Source organism: Callionymus lyra, chromosome 14, assembly GCF_982586985.1.
Source record: "Callionymus lyra chromosome 14, fCalLyr1.hap1.1, whole genome shotgun sequence".
NCBI lineage: Eukaryota > Metazoa > Chordata > Actinopteri > Syngnathiformes > Callionymidae > Callionymus > Callionymus lyra.
The window spans coordinates 7,134,096-7,159,653 of NC_141831.1; the positions used below are offsets into that span (position 1 = coordinate 7,134,096).

The 25,558-nt window shown below is 34.3% G+C and overlaps 1 protein-coding gene across 3 annotated transcripts in view; it reads left to right on the plus strand.

Annotated features, from left to right (window-relative positions):
* tiam1a (TIAM Rac1 associated GEF 1a) overlaps positions 1–24,468 on the plus strand; it is a 95,554-nt gene extending 71,086 nt beyond the window's left edge. The window contains exons 18-29 of one of the 3 annotated variants that reach the window (XM_087807946.1): positions 11,540–11,764; positions 13,183–13,251; positions 13,326–13,451; positions 15,662–15,770; positions 15,850–16,029; positions 17,234–17,521; positions 19,124–19,182; positions 19,351–19,447; positions 20,798–20,885; positions 20,960–21,132; positions 22,456–22,650; positions 22,725–22,868. In XM_087807946.1, coding sequence (XP_087664072.1) covers positions 11,540–11,764; positions 13,183–13,251; positions 13,326–13,451; positions 15,662–15,770; positions 15,850–16,029; positions 17,234–17,521; positions 19,124–19,182; positions 19,351–19,447; positions 20,798–20,885; positions 20,960–21,132; positions 22,456–22,650; positions 22,725–22,738 — 1,623 coding nt within the window. In that variant the 3' untranslated portion in view covers positions 22,739–22,868. Of the gene's footprint in view, positions 1–11,539; positions 11,765–13,182; positions 13,252–13,325; positions 13,452–15,661; positions 15,771–15,849; positions 16,030–17,233; positions 17,522–19,123; positions 19,183–19,350; positions 19,448–20,797; positions 20,886–20,959; positions 21,133–22,455 lie in introns of all 3 variants that reach the window. The other 2 variants (XM_087807945.1, XM_087807944.1) reach the window with 2 other exon arrangements.
* Positions 24,469–25,558: the final 1,090 nt, after the last annotated feature.

Sequence of the window (25,558 nt, forward strand, 5' to 3'; positions counted from 1 at the left end):
AATTTTGATTAATCTTGAGTAATTTTGATTAATCTCGAGTAATTTTGATTAATCTTGAGTAATTTTGATTAATCTCGAATAATTTTGATTCACCTCGAATAATTTTGAATAATCTTGAGTAATGTGGTTAATCTTGAGTAATGTGGTTAATCTCGAGTCATTTTGATTAATCTTGAGTAATTTTGATTAATCTTGAGTAATTTTGATTAATCTTGAGTAATTTTGATTCACCTCAAATCATTTTGAATAATCTTGAGTAATTTTGATTAATCTTGAGTAATTTTGATTAATCTCGAGTAATTTTGATTAATCTTGAGTAATTTTGATTAATCTCGAATAATTTTGATTCACCTCGAATAATTTTGAATAATCTTGAGTAATGTGGTTAATCTTGAGTAATTTTGATTAATCTCGAGTCATTTTGATTAATCTTGAGTAATTTTGATTAATCTTGAGTAATTTTGATTCACCTCAAATCATTTTGAATAATCTTGAGTAATGTGGTTAATCTTGAGTAATTTTGATTAATCGCGAATAAATTTGATTAATCTCAAATAATGTCAAAAAATTGAATAATAACGACTAATTTTGATCAATCTTTATACATTTTGATTAATCTCGAGTTATTTTGATTAATCATGATTTATTTTGATGAATCAAAATTTAAAATCTTTTTAAAGAAAGTGCATCTGATGACGATTGAAAACCTGTGTTTCCGAAAAAATTATTAAGGATTAAAAAAAAAAATTCTACCCAAAATTTACTTAACAATCACCAACATAACTATATATTTTTTAAGACATTAAATACTTTTGTTTACGACAAAAAACTTCTTCAGGGAAAATGCCAAACTAAAACCATAATAATTACTGCTGTTTTTGCCAGAACTGGTTCCAAGTACTGCTCCCGAAACATATATACAGTATTTACTTGATTAAATACTTATAAAAAATATATATATATATAATTATAATGAGTTATGATTCATTCATATCATCAAATGTTTAATTTTTTGATGGCACCAAATACTTGATACCTCAACATAACAGATTTTAAATGAATACACAATTGTCAGTGGCAGCTATACTCACTTGATTAATATAATTTATAATTTCTGTTTCTATTGATTATTATCCCATGAAAGTGTTTTTTTTTTTTAAAGAAGATAGTATTTTCTCTGAGGTAACATTACGACTCTTGACACGTCAAGTTTAATTCAAGTGTTTCCCAAAAATAAACGATTGAAAACGAGTGAAACACTAATAATAAATGATTAATTTTTACTGTTTTCGCTTCAAGGTCGTTCCGTGAATATAATACCAGCATTAAACCTATCGCCGATTAAAAAAAAGAAACCTTTATTTAAATAAAAATACTATTTCATCATTTATTTCTGATTAAACATCAGTTTTCGGCAACATTTCCCGTCAAAAGACGTCCACGAGTGTCTCTCTATGCAGACGATACAGTGCTGAACGTGTACAACATTAAAGTGTAGAAGAAGAAGATGTTTCCGTGGCGATGGAACAGATGCGAGCACCGTATGTGAGGAGGTGTGTGCGCCCCGAGGCGTGAGGATGCAGGTGGACAGCTGCGAGTGATGGAGCGTCTTCGTAATTAATCTCACGTCTGATCTCATATCACTCGGCGTCGTGAATCCCGGGCCACGGCACCAGATCCTTGGCTTGTCACTTCCATTATCAGGCCCCGCCGACGCTTCCCGGGGCCGGGGGTTCTGGATGCGTGTCAGTGGACTCGGGTCTCTCTCACCAGACGGGTCGGACTAGGGTCCAGACTCGGACCTCGTGACTCCATTGTGCCGCTTTGAGTCGGAGAGAAATGGAGCGTTAGATTCTTGTCCGAACGGAGGCTCGAGATTCCATTGGAACGTTACAGGAGAAGAAGAAAAGCATCGATTATTCCACTCGTCGCACTTTGAACGTTGAATTATTTTCCAATTTTCCATGTTTTGATGATGACAGACAGTTTTGAATATTGGTTCTGATGGAAGAAAAACATCAACCAGATGTTTGGGGACGAATTCCCAGAAACAGAATTCCGTGATTAGTTTCTTTATTTATACACTTAACCCTTGTGTTGTCTCTGGGTCAAGGTGACCCGTTGGCTTCAAAAAAAATGAGTTTGTTCTATACCTTGTGCTGTCTCTGGGTCAAGGTGACCGGAAGGCCTGAAAACAAATGTGTTTGTGGTATCCCTTGGGTTGTTTCTGGGTCAAAGTGACCCGTTGGCTTGAAAACAAATGTGTTTGTGGTATCCCTTGTGTTGTTTCTGGGTCAAGGTGACCCAAAGGCTTGAAGAAAAATGTCTTTGTGGTATCTCTTGTGTTGTTTCTGGGTCAAGGTGACCCACAGGCTTGAAGACAAATGTTTGTGTGGTATCCCTTGTGTTGTCTCAGGGTCAAGGTGTCTGAAGGCCCTGAAAACAAATGTGTTTGTGGTATTCCTTTTGTTGTCTCTGGGTCAAGGTGAACGACCTCCACTAGTTTGACCTCATGAGGGCCAAACAAGTCACTTGTTTATTTGAAGTCAATTTTAGTCATCTCAGACAATCTTCAAATGATTTGTGGATCCAGATGGTATTAGTTCGTCCATTGTTTCTATAGTTATTTGAAGTATTAGTTCCTCTCTCCGTTCGTCCTTCATCGACCTTCATCTTCTTTGTTTTCTTCTCCCTCCGTCCTCATCGGCCCCTTGTGGTTCTCCCCAAAACTTCTCTCCCCCCGACCTCCCACCTCACCCCCTCTCTCGCCCCCTGCTGTTAATTATCATAAACAACATGAGGCTCTTAAACGACTCTGACCCGACGACAACTTCTCTTGACAAGACTCACCGAACCTGTCACTCAATTTGTAAAAAGGAAAAAAAAACATATTTAAAAATAACAAAAAAAATCTGTTCTTTTGTTCTTTTTGTTTCTTTTTTTGGTTAAATTATTTTGGCACAAATCCGACCCGACGTCTCGCCTGGTGTCGCCCGGCGCCGGCGGTCACGAGTCAAAGTGGGACAGTTTTAATTATCCCGACGTTCTAATGACTTCATTCTCCACAGTGTCTCACATCACTTAGTGGAGATAAACGAGTGTCTGACGCCGCCGCAGGAAACATGGAGGTTCATTATTTTAGACAAAGGGAACCCCCCCCCCCCCCCTCACCACACACCCACCTCAATGTGATGAGAGACCAGGACTCGGGGTGATGATGATGATGGAGATGCCGATGATTGCTGGTGTTTTTTACGAAGGTGTTCCAGACTCTCGGCGGGGGGAGGATGTAATTTACGGCTCCGTCGGTTCAACCCTGGGGAGGAAATTCAGATTTAAATTGTTTGGAAGAGAAGGTTCTGCCCTTCGTTTATTAGAACTAAATGATTCTGTTTACATTTTCATTTTTGCAAAGACTTTCCCTCAAGACTCTTGATGTTAGTCCTGGTGTGTTTTCAATCTTCACACTAATTGTAAACAGGAAATGGATGGACTTGAACGTTTATTAACCTCAAGCCAGGTGTGATTTAAGATGATTGTTCCTCAGGATCTATTATTTTTTATCTCTCTGGGGTGAATTAGTTTGTTGTTTGTCTCGATAAAATCAAATAAAAATAGAGATATTTTCAGTAAATATTGATAGTGGGGAAAGTAAAATATTCCTAAATATTTGTGGCTTTCTGCATTTATTAAAAAATTAAATTTAAATAATTTTAATTTATTTTAATTATTGTATTTATAATTTTTATTAACAGACCTGTATTTAGTATAACTTTAAAAAAAACACAAATAATAAAATACTTTGGCTTTTTTTAAATGTTTGGAATTTGTTGGAAATTATTTTAATGGAGGTGTTTAGGCGTTGTTGTTGAAATAAAGATGTGTATTTTGACCTTTTGCTTCAGCGCGAGTTACAGAATAGTTTCATAATAAATATAATAAATCTTTTATTAGGAAAGAATGATGCTTAAAAATGTCTTTCTTATAGTGTTAATAATACTTATAACTTATTTTATGCTTTTAAGACACCAAATTAATCACTTTTTAAACAATTATTTCGTAATAAATCAGCAAATATTTATATTTATTGACGTCACTGTCAATGATAATAGTTCCTTTGGACTTGTATATGACTATTATATAAATAAAAACACAAGAATTTAAATTTGTGTTTTATTTTTAAATATATTTAAATTTGTTCACCAAAACAGTTTTCTATCAACAGCAACAGATACACAAAAATGATATGATTATTTTATTAAACAAATGTTATTCATTAATAATCGAATTTAATCCATTTGAAACTTTAAATATCGTTTTTCATCTCGCAAATGAAATTCGAAAAACATTTTTTTTTATCTATTTGTAGATGAAGAAAATGTTGATAAGACGCTCATTATTTGTTTATCTTGGCTTAAAAAAAAAATCAATAATTTGATTAAAATTAAAAGATATTTTTGAAGAAATAGTTTTTCCTGTAGTGTATTTCCGGTGCATTACTGCCACCTGCTGTCCAGAAGGTTTATGATCACGTTGAAAGCAGGACCTGTTCAGGTAGTTCTCCGCCTCTAGCCCGAAGTAGCTGGGACCCTGTAAGGAGAATAAACAGCAAAGAATGAAACAATTAATAAAGGATAAAACAAGGAACTAATTATATGGATAAAAGTTACATGTGTTAATATTTTGTCGATTTTCTGTCTCTGGAAAACCGTTTTTGAATTTTAATAAATAAATAATACAAATAAATAATTAAATTAATGATATTTTTCGTTTAAGAAAACACACATTCATATTCAACTTTAAGTGAGCAAAAATGATTTGACATCAAAATATCACAGTTTTATTTCCATCCAACAAAAACCCATGTTGTGAAAATATAAAGCGTTTGTAGTATCTCGATACATCCACTTGATGGCGCTGTTGTATGCGAGTATTTGAACGTCAGAGTCCCAGATAATACAATTAAAATAAAATATTGTGATATTTGTTTCCATGAGACAAACAAGTCAAATCCATATTGAAAATAAACAGGTTTATATCGAGAACATGTTGAAATATTCCAGATTGAACCTCCTGTGACGTCACAGTGGTGTCAGATTAAGAGATTATTTCCTATCAATTCCTCGCAGGGATCAATAGATTTAACGTGTTTCTTTAAGAAGATTCTTCTGCGGATGATGACAAGAACATTCCTGTGAGATCCTTGGAAGTCCATTCTTTCCACGCGCGTGTGTGTTTATTAAGCGCGTGCACGCGCGCGTAATCTCCGCTGATCCGTGCGTGTGAGCAGGTCTGGACTCGCGCTCGCGCTCCTCCCTGGAGCAGGAGTGCTCGTGCGTGTGCGAGCACGTCTGTGTCAGAAGGGAGTTCACCTGTGAAGGGTTTGGAATTTGATGGGAATTATTTTAATGGAGGTTTTAAGGCGTTGTTCGATCGAGTGGAAATAAAGATCGTGTTTTTTTCTTCTTCAGCTGTGATTACACAACAGGTTCATAATAAACACTTTTAATAATACTTTGCGTTAATAATACTTTTAAGTTATTTTCTACTTTTTTATATACCAAATTATTCACTTTTTAAACAATTATTTCGTAATAAAGCAGCAAACATTTACATTTATTTACTCTTAATAGTTCCTTTGGCTTATATTAATATTTTTCTATTAACATTATTATATTATTATTAAATTATATTATATTATTATATTATTATTATCTAGAATATAACGTGATTCTATATATAGTTGTTTTGTTTAAATAATCGTCTAATCTATTTGTGTAAAGTATTCTATACGTCAAATATATCGAACTATTACACTGAAGGAATAAATATTTAAATAACAAACAAACAACCATGAATTTTCTTTTTTGTTTGTAAGTAAAAATGACTTAATTGGATTAAATATGAAGTGTTATGACATCATTGAACTTTCATTTCAAGTTAAAAAAAAAAACTTTCCTTCAAGCAAGTATTTAAAATAAATGTAAACATAATTGTAAATACAGTTTTTATTTAACAAGTAAATAATATACAAAAACATTAATTAAGAGTCTGTGTAAAGTGAAAATAAAATTATTTTTATTTTTTATTATGCTTCTATCATCATATTTATGATCTTTATATCTTTATATGCAAAGATAAAGTTGTTTTCATGTAAAATTCTACACAAAGATACTTTAGTGACAAACATGAATTTTAGCTTTTTTGATGCCATAATTACACAACGTTTTTTTTCCCTAGTGATTTGAGTATTTTATGCATCATATTTAATCTTTGTCTTCATCCCTTCTTTATGTTGCTGTGAAAACCCCTTAAATTCGCTGTTATTGCTACTTATTTTGGATATTTTGCTTCAATAAAACACCATACGTGGAACAATGAAACAACTGGTGAGGTTTCGTGAAACAACTGGTGAGTTTTCGTTAAACAACTGATGAGGTTTCATGAAACAACTGGTGAGTTTTCGTTAAACAACTGATGAGGTTTCGTGAAACAACTGGTGAGTTTTCGTTAAACAACTGGTGAGGTTTCGTGAAACAATTGGTGAGATTTAGTGAATCAACTGGCGATTTTCATGAAGTTTAATGAAACAACTGGTGAGGTTTCATGAAACAATTGGTGAGATTTCGTGAATCAACTGGTGATGTTTCGTGAATCAACTGGTGAGGTTTCATGAAACAACTGGTTAGGTTTCGTGAAACAACTGGTGAGATTTCATGAAACAACTGATGAGGTTTTGTGCAACAACTGGTGAGGTTTAATGAAACAATCAGTGAGGTTTCATGAAACAATCAGTGAGGTTTCATGAAACAATCAGTGAGGTTTCACGAAACAATCAGGGAGGTTTCGCGAAACAATCAGTGAGGTTTAACGAAACAATCAGTGAGGTTTCACGAAACAACTGGTGAGGTTTCAAGAAACAACTGGTGAGTTTTTACAAAACAACTAATGAGGTTTCACGAAACATTGAATGGTGTTTCATGAAACAGCTGAAAACCATCACATTTTATGTTTAGTTTATTCTGGATAAAATCCAAAACAAAGAAACATTATAACCTGCTGAGACCAACAACAACCTTATCTTATCCGTAGAATCTTATCAGAGGTTTTCGTGCTATGGTTCAGGAGGAGCAGGTGCAGCAGGTGTGGTTTGTTCCTCACATGTGACTCAATACACGGAGCTTTGACTGGTCTTGTAGGTCTGGTAAAAAAAAAGAGAAAGACTAGAAGCCTGCAGGAGTGTTAAGCCTCTCGTCCTCCCTCCCTTCTCTCCTCCCCCTTCATCGCCGTCCTGTGAGGACGCGATGCTTGATCTTGTTACTCGCGTTCTGCTGCAACACCTGGACTGCAGGAGGGCGTCCGTCAACAGTTAGTTCAGGGCGGATCGGGGGGGAATGGACTTCCTGGCCGAACTTGAGGATCAGGAGAAGAACTTGTGAGGAGCCATGTCGGCGTTCAGGAGGAGCCGGAGCTCCAAGCACGAGTCCCTCTACGATGTGTTACAGCTGGTGAGTCCTGAATTAGGGATGTTTAATGGAGCATTAGCCGCTGATCCTGGACCGTCAGTCGCTCCATCTGTCACTTGGACACCAGTCAGAGGACCTTGAATGCACCGCCATAGTGATCACGCTTTTCTTATAGGAGCCATTTTGTTTTATAATTCTGGTTAGCTTGAAGGTTATGTAGCATTTTGAAGCAGATTTATGCATTTATGTTCTGTGTACTTTCGTTTTCTCAATGTCATTTCACAACATCCTGTAATAGCGAGGATATACGTGTAGTATTGTCCAGTACTTGACTCTGGTGTTGTGATAGTGTAGTAACAAGAATATATTTGTAGTATTGTCCAGTACTTGACTCTGGTGTTGTGATAGTGTAGTAACAAGAATATATTTGTAGTATTGTCCAGTACTTGACTCTGGTGTTGTGATACTGTAGTAACAAGTATATATGTGTAGTATTGTCCAGTACTTGACTCTGGTGTTGTGATAGTGTAGTAACAAGTATATATGTGTAGTATTGTCCAGTACTTGACTCTGGTGTTGTGATAGTGTAGGAACAAGTATATATGTGTAGTATTGTCCAGTACTTAACTCTGGTGTTGCGATACTGTAGTAACAAGTATATATGTGTAGTATTGTCCAGTACTTGACTCTGGTGTTGTGATAGTGTAGTAACAAGAATATATTTGTAGTATTGTCCAGTACTTGACTCTGGTGTTGTGATACTGTAGTAACAAGTATATACGTGTAGTATTGTCCAGTACTTGACTCTGGTGTTGTGATACTGTAGTAACAAGAATATATTTGTAGTATTGTCCAGTACTTGACTCTGGTGTTGTGATAGTGTAGTAACAAGAATATATTTGTAGTATTGTCCTGTACTTGACTCTGGTGTTGTGATAGTGTAGTAACAAGGATATATGTGTAGTATTGTCCAGTACTTGACTCTGGTGTTGTGATAGTGTAGGAACAAGTATATATGTGTAGTATTGTCCAGTACTTGACTCTGGTGTTGCGATACTGTAGTAACAAGTATATATGTGTAGTATTGTCCAGTACTTGACTCTGGTGTTGTGATAGTGTAGTAACAAGAATATATTTGTAGTATTGTTCAGTACTTGACTCTGGTGTTGTAGTATTTACAGACCACATGACTCTTGACGAAGTCGTAACTGCTTTCATTTGTTTTCAAACCAAAATATGTTCAAACATCAGCTTTAAAAGCTGCTGGAGTCACTGTATCCTCTCGTCCTCAGTTACCATGTAATGGACTAACGTATAAAAAATATATATATATGATTTTTAAAAGGATTTATTTATTTTTAATTGCTACAGTGCTGTTAAATATCAATACAGTATCTTGAAAAAATATTGTGATACATTGTATCTATATTTTTTTTAACATCCCTTAGATACAGGGGCCATAATACACTATACAGTGATCCTGTAGTAACAAGTATATATATGTTGTAATGTCGAGTACTTGACTCTGGTGTTGTAGAATTTACAGACCACATGAGTCTTGAACCAAAATATAAACAAACATCAGCTTTAAAAGCAGCTGGAGTCACTGTATCCTCTCGTCCTCAGTCATCGTTGGGATCTCGTGGGGTTTAATTCTGCGGCCATCTAGCTTTGCTACACAAAAATGAACAAAGGTGTGAACATTTTTATGTTAATTGTAAATCAATTATAAATATTTTATATTAAATAATAAAACAGACAAGTACTACGATGAATAATATATACTGTATATATAATATATATATATAATTTGTTAAAATTGAATATTTCCTATTTTCGTAGAAAAAAAGAAAGAGTTTTTTTTATATTTTAAATAGTTTTCTTCATGATTAATATTCAAACTATTTTAAAGTTTCTGTATCCAAAGAATATATACCTTAGTGAAAAATATGTATTCATTAAATTGTATACAATAACATACAAATGTGTGTCTGCGTCATAATTGAACTTAATTTCAAGTTTAATTTATTTTTATTTTTGATTTAAGTATTTTATTTATTTATAATAATATAGGATAAAATATTAAGTCCATAAATTATCTTTATTTACAAGTAAAAAACAAAATGTTTTCTTCTTGTGATCCCAGTATTTTCTCCGTCACATTCAAGATAAGATAAGACATGAAAACCCCTCACATGTCATTATCATCTTGTAACGTTCAAGTGTTCGACGCTGATCACTGACGCGAGGCGTAATCCGGCCTCTATTTCTGAATCAATCTGGATTAACACGTTCATATAATCCCGAAGTTATGTGCTCATTTTTGTTTGTTATTCACAACACGCCTGTGCCAGGTCACGTGACCGTCGACACGCCTCTGCACGACTTGTCTCTGCTGATTCCACGCTTTCTCATCTGCTTTGACAGTTTTTCCGTCGTGCTTTTCAAACCAGTTTTCGGTGGAGCTGACAAACATCTTTGAATCACCGCGAGCGAAGGACGTTTCCACGGTCGAACAGAAGCAATTACTGACATGATTGCGACATCCGTGTTTCGAAAACAGTTTTCACTACATTGTTTTTTATTATTAACTGTTTGTTACTTTCCTTTAAGATTAATATTAAGATATTAACTATCTAGAGATGATTTACAACAAAATACTATAAATGATACATCTTTGACTACACAAGAGTGAGAGATTCAACTCTTGCAGTGCATTGTGGGACTGAAAGGAATTGGGTTTTTTTTGGTTGTTGTTGTTTTGATTTTAGAGGGGAACTATTTTTAATTCAATTTGATCATTTCTTATTATCTTAAGATTTTGTATTCATCCTTTGATCGTCTACATCACACTTTTTCAGTCAAAATCCAGTAAGTTTTTTGTTTTTTTACTTTTCTGTTCAACAAAAATAGAAACTTTTGTGTCAAATACTTAATTTTCCTGATCATTTAAAGCCTCTTTAACTCCAGCTGATGAGTTGATGTTTTGTCCGAAATCACAAGATTTTCCCCCAGAAAAGTCAATTATAAACTTTAAGAAAATGACATGGGTTGAGTGTCGATGAGGTTTCATGAAACAGTGTCATCATTCTCTGTTAAACAATCATGTGAGGACTTTTTTAATTAATGGTTCAGAGCCATTCGTCGTCAAAGGTTTCATGAAACTTCATCCAATGTTTCATAAAACCTTATCCAATGTTTCACGAAACCTTATCCATTGTTTCAAAAACCTTATCCAATGTTTCACGAAACCTTATCCATTGTTTCAAAAACCTTATCCAATGTTTCATGAAACCTTATCCATTGTTTCATAAAACCTTATCTAAGGTTTAATAAAACCTCATCCAATGTTTCACAAAACCTTATCCATTGTTTCATGAAACCTCATCCAATGTTTCACAAAATCGTATCCAATGTTTCACGAAACCTTATCCAATGTTTCACAAAACCTTATCCATTGTTTCAAAATCCTTCTCCAATGTTTTATGAAACTTTATCCAATGTTTCACAAAACCTTATCCAATGTTTCACGAAACCTTATCCATTGTTTCAAAAACCTTATCCAATGTTTCACGAAACCTTATCCATTGTTTCATGAAACCTCATTAGTTGTTTTATAAAACCTTTTCCTATGTTTCATGAAACCTTATCCAATGTTTCACGAAACCTTATCCATTGTTTCAAAAACCTTATCCAATGTTTCATGAAACTTTATCCATTGTTTCAAAAACCTTCTCCAATGTTTCACAAAATCTTATCCATTGTTTCAAAAACCTTATCCATTGTTTCACGAAACCTTATCCAATGTTTCACGAAACCTTATCCAATGTTTCACGAAATCTTATCCATTGTTTCAAAAACCTTATCCACTGTTTCATGAAACGTCATCCAATGTTTCATGAAACGTCATCCAATGTTTCATGAAACCTCATTAGTTGTTTTATAAAAACTTTTCCTATGTTTCATGAAACCTTATCCAATATTGCTTGAAACTTCGTCGGTTGTCTCATTAAACCTCATCCAGTGTTTCATGAGACGTTGTTTCTTACATGTCTTTGTGTGTGTTTCCTCAGAGCACCGAACAAGTCACAGCATTCTGCCGAAGTCTCCACGACATGAACTCCCTGGAGTGCCCCATGTCGTCCTCGTCCTCCTCGTCCTCCTCGTCTCTCACCCCGAGTCCTGTGTCGGCGTTACCGCCCTCGTCGGGCAGCGTCACACAGAGACAGCTCTCCCATGCCGACAAACTGCGCAAAGTCATCAACGAACTGGTGGAGACGGAGAAGACGTACGTCAAAGTAAGTAAACAACTTGGAAAAATAAAACACTTTTGTTAGCTGTGGCTAAGCTACAAGTATTGTTAACTGTTTTTTACACAAAATAACTGATGAAACCATAGGAGGAAAACAAGTGATAGGGTGATGAGGTTTCATGAGAAAGCTGATGAAATATTATAAAAAACAGCTGATGAAATTTCATAAGAAAGCTGATGAAATATTATAAAAAACAGCTGATGAGGTTTCATGCAACAGCTGATGAAGTCTCATGAAACAGCTGATGAAGTTGTATAAAAACAGCTGATAAGGTTTCATGAAACAGCTGATGAAGTTTTATAAAAAGAGCTGATAGGGTTTCATGAAACAGCTGAATAAGTTTCATGAAACAGCTGATGAAGTTGTATAAAAACAGCTGATAAGGTTTCATGAAACAGCTGAATAAGTTTCATGAAACAGCTGATATAGTCTCATGAAACAGCTGATGAAGTTGTATAAAAACAGCTGATAAGGTTTCATGAAACAGCTGATGAATTCTCATGAAACAGCTGATGAAGTTTTATAAAAACAGCTGATAAGGTTTCATGAAACAGCTGATGAAGTCTCATGAAACAGCTGATGAAGTTGTATAAAAACAGCTGATAAGGTTTCATGAAACAGCTGAATAAGTTTCATGAAACAGCTGATGAATTTGTATAAAAACAGCTGATAAGGTTTCATGAAACAGCTGAATAAGTTTCATGAAACAGCTGATATAGTCTCATGAAACAGCTGATGAAGTTGTATAAAAACAGCTGATAAGGTTTCATGAAACAGCTGATGAATTCTCATGAAACAGCTGATGAAGTTTTATAAAAACAGCTGATAAGGTTTCATGAAACAGCTGATGAAGTCTCATGAAACAGCTGATGAAGTTGTATAAAAACAGCTGATAAGGTTTCATGAAACAGCTGAATACGTTTCATGAAACAGCTGATATAGTCTCATGAAACAGCTGATGAATTCTCATGAAACAGCTGATGAATTCTCATGAAACAGCTGATGAAGTTATATAAAAACAGCTGATAAGGATTCATGAAACAGCTGATGAAGTTTCATGAAACAGCTGATGAAGTTTCATGAAACAGCTGATGAAGTTTCATGAAACAGCTGATGAAGTTTTATAAAAACAGCTGATGAGGTTTTGTGAAACCATTGAGTGCCGCCTGGTGGGCGCTAAAAATGCCGACACTGTTTCATGACGGTTCATCAGCCCATCACTGAAATTCTATACAAAATTTGCATCATTATTGTTGCAGAAATCTTAACCAGAACAAGACTAATGAAGGTATGCAGTTTAAACAGTGAGATTCACAGATGAGGAATAAGATAAAAAAGCTTCTCATGAACAAAAAACAAAAAACAAAAAATCCTGAAGTTCTTCATTCCTCGTGTCGTCCCAGGACCTGAGGTACCTCATCGAGTGCTACCTGACACCCCTCCAGGCCGAGAGCTTCCTGACCCGGGACGAGGTACACCTCGAAGACAGATCAGAATCTCAGCAGGTTCTTTTTGTGCCGACGGTGACGCCGGTGTGTTGTTACAGCTGGACGACTTGTTCGGCAACCTGGGGGAGATGGTGGAGTTTCAGGTGGAGTTCCTGCGAACCCTGGAGGACGGGATCAGGCTGGTGCCGGATCTGGAGCGACTGGAAAGGGTGGAGCAGTTCAAGGTGCGGAATTCGCCTGAAAATGAAGTCGTCGTTTGATTGCGGAAGTAAATCAGTGTCATTGCAATATTGAAAAGAGTATTTTTAAGCATTTATTATCTTTTGAATTAGTTCATTTTTGATTGAAAGGTTGATTTTTTAAAATTTAATTTGTGAATTTGATAATCTTTATATTTAAAGTTTGAATTTTTGTAAATTTTAATCAAAATACATTGTTTTTATCCAGTAATAAAGTTTTTGTTTTAATTAAAATAATAATAAAAATGTTCAAAATGTAATATTTTGTAATTCTTAGCTTGTTTAATTAAATATAAAATATATTATAATAGAGTCAACAGCTATTGAACTGTTTTAATTATTCATGTTTTCACGCTCTTGAAAGAAAAATGTCATATAGTTTATATATTTAATTCTTGTGACTAATTCAACATTTTTAATTTGTAATTTGTGTTTAAATTGAATATAAAATTTTAATACACCAGACAATACTAAACGAGTATAGAGCTACTCGAGCTATAAATGTGGCGCCGTTTAAGCAACATTTTTATATTGAATTCAAACGAAGTTAAGAAATAGTTTGGTTAGAAATTATGTTTTTCAGTTATTGAAATTTGAATATCAAACTGTATGTGCAAAAAAGACAAAGATTCATCCATTTAAAAAATATTTACCTTTTTTATTTAACTATTTAAAAAAAAGCTAATTCAACCTTTCACTTTAAAATATTGAATTGAATTATTAAATATATATATATATATATATATATATATATATATATATATATATATATATATATATAGTTTCATTCTCAATTACACACACTATGTAGTTTTTTTTTGTTTTGGATCAGATTTTAGGTGTAAAATATAAACAATATATACTTTGTTGTATTCTCAATGACACAGACTTGTTTTTTTCTTTATCTACTCGTCTACTTATATCAGCGGAGGACATAATCACTGCTGCCATCCAGCGGCCGGAAGTTTAATCGCAACACAGAAATGAACAAACAATCTATAGTTTAATGTTAACCGCAAATAAAAATAACAAAAGTATTAATAAAAAAGTTACTGCTTTCAATTGTTTTTAAACCAAAGTATGTCCAAACATTAGCTTTAAAAGCTTCTGGAGTCCACTGTATCCTCTCGTCCTCAGTCATCGTCAGATTTCACAGTTTCTTTGAATTGCAACCAGAAAAATGAACAAAATCTGTAAATATTTCTATGTTAGTTTTGAATTAAAAAAATTATATAATGTTATTCATCTGATGTTTCACGAAACCTTATCCAATGTTTCACGAAACCTTATCTAAGGTTTCACGAAACCTTATCCAAGGGTTCATGAAACGTTATCCATTGTTTCAAAAACCTTGTCCAATGTTTCATGAAACCTCATCCATATTTCATGAAACCTCATCCATATTTCATGAAACCTTATCCAATGTTTCATGAAACCTTATCCAATTTTTCATGAAACCTCATCCAATGTTTCACAAAACCTCGTCCAATGTTTCATGAAACCTCATACAATGTTTCAAGAAACATCATACAATGTTTCACAAAATGACATCCAATGTTTCACGAAACCTTATCCAAGGGTTCATGAAACTTTATCCATTGTTTCAAAAACCTTATCCAATGTTTCATGAAACCTCATCCATATTTCATGAAACCTCATCCATATTTCATGAAACCTTATCCAATGTTTCATGAAACCTTATCCAATCTTTCATGAAACCTCATCCAATGTTTCACAAAACCTCGTCCAATGTTTCATGAAACCTCATACAATGTTTCAAGAAACATCATACAATATTTCACAAAATGACATCCAATGTTTCACGAAACCTTATCCAAGGGTTCATGAAACTTTATCCATTGTTTCAAAAACCTTATCCAATGTTTCATGAAACCTCATCCATATTTCATGAAACCTCATCCATATTTCATGAAACCTTATCCAATGTTTCATGAAACCTTATCCAATTTTTCATGAAACCTCATCCAATGTTTCACAAAACCTCGTCCAATGTTTCATGAAACCTCATACAATGTTTCAAGAAACATCATACAATGTTTCACAAAATGACATCCAATGTGTCATGAAACCTCATCCAAAGTTTCATGAAACTTATATTATGTTATTTTATACACACTTTACTGAAATATAAACGTTCAATCATTTAATGACGGTTCGTGACTGTGACCCGACAGAAGGTTCTCTTCTCTCTGGGCGGATCCTTCCTCTACTACGCCGACCGCTTCAAGATCTACAGCGCGTTCTGTGCCAGTCACACCAAAGTTCCAAAGGTTCTGGCTAAAGGTGAACCATCTCCCTTCATCAGGATATAACCAGTTCATCATTTATGCTAACTGTGGTTTCTTTGTTGTCGAACCTCCAGCGAAAACCGAACCGGACTTCAAGGCCTTCCTGGCCGAGAGGAACCCCCGGCAGCAGCACTCGTCCACGCTGGAGTCCTACCTGATCAAGCCCATCCAGAGGGTCCTCAAGTACCCCCTGCTGCTGAGGGAGCTGTACTCGCTCACGGACCCCGACAGCGAGGAACACTATCACCTGGATGGTGAGTCCAGACACACTATCGGAGTATTTACGGTTAATCATCGCCATATTCTGTGTTCGGGATACTGTGTCCATGTTTAAGGAACGAACTTTCAAATTCTAGTTTATATTAGCGTTGTTTTATAGTTCATATTTCAGTAAAGTGTTAATGAAATCATTTTTTTTTAAATTCAAAACTAACATGTAAATATTAACAGCGTTTGGTCATTTTTGTGTTGCGATTAAACTTTCGGCCACTAGATGGCAGCAGTCGTTATGTCCTCCGCTGATATAAGTAGACGAGAAGATAAGTAAAAAACAAGTCTGTGTCATTGAGAATACAACAAAGTATATATTGTTTATATTTTACACCTAAAATCTGATCCAAAATAAGTTAAAAAATACTACATATCCGTTCTAGCTAACAAATATTTTTAAGCGCAGTGAAACAAAATGGCCCTTGATGTAATTCATCTGACTCTTGAATATAGGTGCGAGGAAATATCGATACAGTTAATTATCACAATATTAATTTTCACAATACTTTTATTTATTTAATTTAGTTTGTTGTTACTATTCACAGTGTTTTTTCATTTTTGTGTTGAGATTAAACCACTGGCCACTAGATGGCAGCAGTCGTTACGTCCTTCGAAGCTAAAGCAACTGTGAAATCTGGCAATGACTGAGGACGAGAGGATACAGTGACTCCAGCAACTTTTAAAGCTGATGTTTGGACATATTTTAGTTTGAAAACAAATGAAAGCAGTTACGAGTTCATCAAGAAGTAAATTGTACATTCTACAACACCAGAGTCAAGTACTGGACAATACTACACATATATACTTGTTACTACAGTATCACGATAAAGTGTTTTGTGGCCCCTGTATCTTAGGGGTGTTATAAAATATAGATAAAATGTATCACAATATTTTTTCAAGATACTGTATTGATATTCAAAAGCACTATAGCAATTAAAAATAAATAAATAATTTAAAAAATCATATTTAGTTCTTTTTTACGTTAGTCCTTTTCATGGTAACTGAGGACGAGAGGATACAGGGACTCCAGTAAATTCTGCAACACCAGAGTCAAGTACTCGACAATACTACAAATATGTCCTATAGTATTGCAATATACTGTATCATTGCTTCTGTATCGTGATAGAGTCATATCAATACACACCCCTTGAACATCGAGTCGGTAACGTGCTCTTATGCGCCCTCTAGTGGCGATGAAGGCCATGAACAAAGTGGCGAGCCACATCAACGAGATGCAGAAGCTGCACGAGGAGTTCGGCGCCGTCTTCGACCAGCTCATCAGCGAACAGACCGAGGTAACGGGAGGCGACGAGGGTGAGATTCCTGAACGATCGGGACCAGCTTCTGACCGGACGAGTGTCTCTCAGGTGGCGGATCTGTCCATGGGGGACCTCCTGCTGCACGCCAACGTGGTCTGGATCAACGCGCCCGCCTCCCTGGTCAAGGGCAAGAAGGATCCGGAGCTGGCAGCTTTCGGTGGGTTCTTAGGATGAGTATGTCGTCATAGAAACCGCTCGCACAACACGAGGCACTTTCCAAACATACTTCATGACTTCACCATGAACACTACTGGCTAATGGAGGAGACAAAAGTATACTCAGTATACTCGACACTGATTGGCTCAACAAAACTTTGGGAATTTTACTCCGTAGTGGGATTTAATTGACATTTAAAATGTTGATTTTTAATTGTTTTATTGACATGTTGTTTTTTTTTAGCATTAAATTAATTATTTGGAATAATTCTATTTTAACCATTTCTATTTTGAAAGGTTGAATTTTTTTTTATTTAATAATTAAAATAAAACTGTTTTACATGTAGACTTTGATATTGTTATTACAATAATTAAATATATATATTCTAAAATTATTATTTTCTCATTAGTATCCTTTTAAGTTCAATCAAAAATGACACTATTATACCAACATTATCATATTGAATTTAAAAGGCTACCAATGAGAAAATGTGTTTGTTCATTTTTGTGTCGCGATTAAACTTCCGGCCGCTAGATGGCAGCAGTCGTTACGTCCTAAACTGTGAAATCCGGCGAGGACTGAGGACGAGAGGATACAGTGACTCCATCAGCTATAAAAGTTACAACTTACAAATATTGAATTTAGAAAATGTATTTTTGAAATATTGGAATTATAAAATCGAACTCTATGATTAAATAATATATATCATTAAACATTTATTTAAATTGAAATGACTAATTACTAATTATTTAATTTAGTTATTAAAAATATTTCAATATAAGAAAATGTTTCAACAAAATAAAATGGACATTATTTGCATCTGTTTGATTCAAATTTTTCCTATTTTGTAGAAACATTTACAATTTATTGTTACAAATATTCAAAATATAGTGTAACAAGAAGTAATTTATCAGGCTTTATATGCTGGTTGTACTGCTTTATTACCGTAATGACAGTTTTACGCGCACAAAGTACTTTCTCAGGAGGTGACACCGTCAATTTAAAATGTGAAATAAATCAATAAAAAGAAAAGCTGTTTATTTATCATATATATATATATATATAAAAAAACATGTTATAATAAATAATATGAAATATATAAATATTTGATTCATCATTTTAAACTTAAGATACAATACAAATAATGCTTTTATCTGTAATAAATAAAACTTAAACGTGGGTCCTATATAACTTGTTTTTGTAAGAAATGAGCTTTATTTAAAAATAGGTTGATATATTTGACGTTTTTTGTCACGATCTTGACGTTGAAAACGGTCATAAAATCAAACTCAGCGTGTTTTTCTCGCGTTTCTCTGCGTGAACACGAGATGTTTGACAGTCAGAACAGAAAACACCGAACTGTCTCTGCATGAAAATGAAAATCCTGCTCGTGAATCTTACATGAGGAATCTCTGATTCCCCGTCATCTAAAGTGCATCATGTCCAGGATTAAAGAACGTTTCAAAGTCTCTGCCTCTGAAACCTTTGAATATTTCACCGACACGTGAGAACCTGCCTCGCGTGTCAGAAGTATTTTCTCACACGATGGCGTTAAAATAAGTTTTTAATATAATATTCTCATGTTTTATTTCTTTTCTCTCAGTGTTCAAGACGGCAGTCGTGTTTGTTTACAAGGATTCCGCCAAACAGAGGAAGAAAATCGTGAGTAAATATTTCTATTCGTGTGAAAATTTGAGCGATCGCTTTTTTATTCATAGAAGTTGTGAAAATAAAGAATATTTTAGACTGAAGGAGTCTTTAGTGACGGGCGCGTCTGCCCTCTGCAGGCGTCATCGTGTACTGCAGCGCTGATGTGTTTTCTTCCGACAGGTTGCGTCACATCGAGCGTCCGTCAGCGAAGACAAAGATCCCTTCCGCTTTCGTCATATGATCGCGACCGACTCTTTACAAGTCCGCGCTCTCGCAAGTGAGTAAATAATATATATATTTTTTTAATACTATCAAGATAAATAAAAACAAAACTACGGGCAAAACATAAATATCTATAAATGTTAAAATGTTTTTAATTATTTAAAAAAGGAAAAGATAGAAAGCAAATAAGAATATCAAGCTATGATATACATATTTTTCTTTTCATATATATATTTTTTTTCTTTAAATAAAAAATAAAAGATTACTTTATAACATTTTGAAGTAAGTTTAAAGGTTAAAGCCGAATAAATAAAATAAATCTGTGTTAAAAAAAGAATAGTAGTGATCAATCAAGATATCAAAGTATTTTGATTGATGTGTTTATTGTTTTCATTCGTCTTGCAAGTTAGTAATAATGGAACTAAAATAAAAAAAACACTAACTAACACTAACACTAACTAATGCTAAATAATCGATGCATCTAAGAAATGTGTAATACATGTATTTTCTAAAAAGGTATTTGATCATACTTAATGATTATATAAAATATATTTTTTATTTGTATGAACACATTTTATTCAAATGTTATCAACACAAACGAAAGAATTGTGGACAAAACGTAAACATCTTCAATATCGGATTCTTTTTCAATTTTCTTTCAAGATACAAAAAAGTAAAAATAAACAGTAAAATATGTATTTTTTAAAACACTTAAAACTAGTAATGTGAGGTAAAATAAAGGAAAATTAATTGTCATTTTCTTAAGCCTTGACCCTGAGATAACACGAAGAAAGGTTATTTCACTTTAATACATTTTATATTATATAGTGTGTTTTCAGAGTTCAATAAATCAACTAAATCTGTTTAAAAATTATTATTTTTAAATTGATGTGCTAAACTTAAATATCTCTAACAAAGAAATCTTCAAAACATTTCTTTCAAGACATTAACATAAAATGAGAGAAAAAATAAGAAAATTAAGCCATAAAATAAATAATTTTAACACATTATATTTAAACTTATAATGTAATAAATCTAGGAAAGATGACGACACATAAAAGTCCGTTTATAACACGTTATTATTATAAATCTTTACAATCGTTTTAAAATGTTAAATCATTTTATTAAAATAAAAGCTTTTAAATAATAATATATAATAATATTTTGTAATAATAATATTAGCCAAATATTGAACTAGTCGTTGCATAAAATAAAAAATAATTTTAATTAGTTTTTTAAATGTCAAGAAAGATGATTGTAAAAATACGTTTATAACATTTTAAAGTGCGTTTTAGGATAGAGGTCAAGGGTCATCACTAAAAAGTTATTAAAGTATTGATTGGCTCAAAAATGAATCATGGATTTTACGTGTTTACCAAACATTTTTTTCATTTTCCTCCGTCAGACTCGGAAGGAACATCCGTGTGCGAGATCGTTCACACCAAGTCTGAGTCCGAGGGTCGACCGGAGAGAACGTTCCAGCTGTGCTGCAGGTAAAACACCTTCAACACCTTCAACACCTGCATATATGTTCCATCAACATCAACGTGATGTTCTCCTGGCGCAGCTCTCCGGACAGCAAGAAGGACCTCCTGAAGTCCGTCCACTCCATCCTCAGAGAGAAGCAGCGACGGCAGCTGATGAAGACCGACAGCCTCCCGCCCAGCCAGCAGTACATCCCCTTCGGGGGGAAACGCTTGTGTGCGCTGAAGGGAGCTCGACCCTCCGTGAACAGAGCAGGTGACTATTAGCATAGCCCTGTTAGCATTAGCTTCAAGATGTTTGTTAGCATAACACTGTTAGCATTAGCTTCAAGATGTTTGTTAGCATAACACTGTTAGCATTAGCTTCAAGATGTTTGTTAGCATTAGCTTCAGGATGTTTGTTAGCATAACCCTTTTAGCATTAGCTTCAAGATGTTTGTTAGCATAACACTGTTAGCATAAGCTTCAAGTGAACCCTTTAAATTAAAGCCTACGCTGTTTGTTAGCATAACACTGTTAGAATTAGCTTCAAGTAAACCTTTAAATTAAAGCCTATGATGTTTGTTAGCATAATACTATTAGCATTAGCTTCAGGATGTTTGTTAGCATAACACTGTTCGCATTAGCTTCAAGTAAACCTTTAAATTAAAGCCTATGATGTTTGTTAGCATAATACTATTAGCATTAGCTTCAGGATGTTTGTTAGCATAACCCTTTTAGCATTAGCTTCAAGATGTTTGTTAGCATAACACTGTTAGCATTAGCTTCAAGATGTTTGTTAGCATAACCCTTTTAGCATTAGCTTCAAGATGTTTGTTATCATAACACTGTTAGCATTAGCTTCAAGATGTTTGTTAGCATAACACTGTTAGCATAAGCTTCAAGTGAACCCTTTAAATTAAAGCCTATGATGTTTGTTAGCATAATACTATTAGTATTAGCTTCAAGTTAACCTTTAAATTAAAGCCTATGCTGTTTGTTAGCATAACACTGTTAGCATTATCTTAAAGTAAACCTTTAAATTAAAGCCTATGGTGCTTGTGAGCATAACACGGTTAGCATTAGCTTCAAGTACCTTCAACTACTTCTTCAGCTACAAGTGTAAGAAACATCTTGGAAAGTTAGTCTTGTTTCGTCCAGAATACATTTTATTTAAATACTCTTAATTTAAATTAATATCTATAAATCTATAAATGTTTACAAACAAAACATTTAAATTGTTTTATTCGCGAAAAAATTATCTCCTTTTGGAAAACAAGTTAAAAGAGCGCAGACGTCTGTCAAGCAGCTCCTTGATTTTGTCGAATTTTTTTGTTTATCATTCATTTTCTTTCCCTTACATTTATTTTATCAGTAAATTAAAAAAAAATATAGTATTTGAAATATTCACAAAGATCTTCAAATATGTTTTGGATCCAGATGGTATTTTCAAAAGGAAATTCCTTCACCAGTTATGTTGATTAAAGTATAAATATTAAGTTAGTTTTGCAGTTCTAGTCATACATCTGTGGTGGAAAGTTTTGCTGACAGTTCCCTCAAAAAAAGCCAGAGACCGCGTTGACACTGTGTCTCCTCTCAGCCTCAGCGCCGTCGCGGAGGTTAGCGCGCCGCAAGCTGGTGAGGAACCGCTTCACCATCGACACCGACCTCGTCGTCCACGGCAACAACAACAGCGCCGACTCCGAACCGCCCGCCGCCGCCGCCGCCGCCGCCGCCACCCACACCCACAACCCCCACTCCCAGCATGCACCTCTTCGACCTCACAAGCCCCAAGGTGAGGACACGGACCGCTGGGTGGAGGAGCAGTTTGATCTGGGTTGCTATGACGATGGCTGTGATGCCGTGCAGGTGAAGGAGACTGACATTCTGAGCGACGGCGACGAGTACTGCACGTCGGTCCGGGCCGCCTCGGCCGGCCTGCGGGGTCTGGACCTGGGCGGGGGAGGCCAGAGGACTCGGGGGGAGGAGGACGACCACCACGACTCTCTGGACTTCCCTCGCCCGTCGCTCAAACAGTGCTCCGCCGAGGGCATCACGATCCAGGACCAGGACGTCTGGGTCCGCAGGGACGACTTTGGACGCAACGGCGACGTCTTCTGAGGGGAAAAAAAACAACAAAAACTTTTCAATTAAAAACAAAAAACTTTCCCCTGAAAATTTTCACCTGCATCTCCCGACAATCTCCAGACTCTTGGCAGCTGTCCGTCACTCATCAAGCCAAAAAAAAAAGTCTATTTTTCAGGAATGTGGGCGTCTATATTTTTCTGCCTCAAGAAAAAACTGTCACTCAAGGGCTCGTGTTACTGAAATCTTCCTTCAGGGTCAAAAACCATGGAACTAGCTTTACCAGGATTTTTGTTTTTTGGACTCCTGGACTGAACTGAAATTTTTTCACTTTTTTTCTTGGTCTCTTTGTAATAAAACATCCTGCCTTTTCGTCTTTATTTAATCGTTGCCTTGTCATGGCTGTGTTTACACCTTCGCTGCCCAAGTGTTGCCACGTCTGTGCCATTCACGTGAATGTTTTTATTTGTGTTCTCGACCACGACGCTCCTGAAAGAATCCACGACAAACCTTCTGGTTTTACTTGAAGAGCGAGTCTCATTGTCGTGCGTCGTTTCTCCTCGGCCACCAGGAGGCGCTGCTTCACCATTTGTCCTCACCCGGGTCACTATAGATGGGAGTGAATCAGTGGCGTCGGAATATTGAGGAGTTGGATTTAACATTTTAAACGTTGAAACTTTGAATTTATTTATTGAAAAGTATTTTTTCAAGCATTTTATTTATTTATTTTTATTAAATTACATAATAAGTTTTGAAACCGTATTTTTATGGAATAATTGAATTTAATAATTTGGTTATTGAAAGATTTGAATTATTTTTAATAATTAATTTAATTTTAGAAATCGTACATTTTCAATGCGAATGTTTTTAACACACTAGAGTTTGATTTAATAATTCAAAAATATTTTCTATAAATTCAATATTTTTTTTATTTGTAGCCTTTTGAATTCAACGTGAAAATGTTGCGACCATTAAAACACAGAGTTGCTCGATCATGTGATACAACGTGGTCATGTGATCGTTCCATGCGCCACATGATTGGCTGAAAAGTTCGATCAAGTCGCTCTGTGCTCTGTTGGTTTTGTCTGGCGTCAACATTTTTATATTGAATTTAAAAGGCTACGATTGAACGAATAATGAATTAAGAGCATTTCTTTTTTAATTATTGGAATAAGAATATTAAACTCTATGTGTAAAATAGAATATTTTTTCAATTTTTTAATCTTTTAATATAGAAGTTCCAACGAGTTAAATTCAATCACTCGATTTATTCCGATTCGACTGATCCGCTTCCGTTCACGACTACTGTGCACCTCTTGGATGTAACACTTGTCCAGGGTCAGTGGAAACCAAATTTTTTGGAGGTTAATTGTCTTTTTACGACAATTCTGTTGTTTTTTTTGCTGGGCGACGTTCACGAAGACTGTGAGGTACAATCACTTGTGCTTAATAATAATAATAATAATAATAATATTGTGATGCTTCCTTCTGTACTTAAAAAAACTGTGTTCGTACATGAAACTGTTGAGTATTTTCATTTTTATGTCGGAATAAATTTCTACATTAAACCAGAGTGAGACCAGTTTGTAGAGGGAAGAGTTATTAATTGATATATATTTTCCTACTTACTTAAAATATTTTTAATTGTATTTTATTTCTTCATGTTTTATTTATTTTTAAACTATATTTTTCTATTTTTTTGACAAAAATAAGTAGCCATAGAAAAAGAAAAATGTCCTCTTTAAATAACTACAATTAATAAATACAAATTTATTTTAATTTATTTTTTTGTAACAAAACATAAAACATAATTCCTATTAACTTCGAATTAAAAACAATTTAGATGGTAGTCATTTCATGAATTACAATTTGTTATTTGTTTTTAAACATTTATACATATTTTTAATTATCACATTCTTATTTTTATTACAAAAAATATGAATGTAGAAAACAGTGGAGTTTAGAAATATATATATATAAAAAGTTAGTTTTGTTTCATCTAGAATACATTTTATTTAAATACTCTTAATTTAAATTAATATCTATGTAAAAAATTGCCTTTAGATGGGAAAATGTTTACAAGTAAAACATTGAAATTGTTTTATTCTCCTTTTGGAAAATAATTAAAAGAGCGCAGACGTCTGTCAAGCAGCTCGTTGATTTTTTCAATTTTTCTTTGTTTATCATTCTTTGTTTATTCATTTTTTTCCCTTTAAATTTATTTTATCAGTACATTTAAAGACATATATAGTATTTGAAATATTCAAAAAGACATAAAGATATTCAAATATGTTTTGGATCCAGATGGTATTTCCAAAAGGAAATTCCTTCACCAGTTATGTTGATTAAAGTAGAAATAAAAAAAGGAAAATAACATTTTGTAAAGTTCGTTTTGTAGTTCTAGTCATGCTTAAGCATCTGTGGTGGAAAGTTTTGCCGACAGTTTCTTCAAAAAGAGCAAGAGACCGAAATATATAAAAGACACAAACATTGAAGCAAACTCCAAACAGGAAGTTATCGGTTTACGTCTTAAATGCTAACATTAGCAACAGCAAAAAACATTAAGTTTGTGTCAATATATATCAAATTATCCTCTTTTAACTCAACTTTTCTTCTTA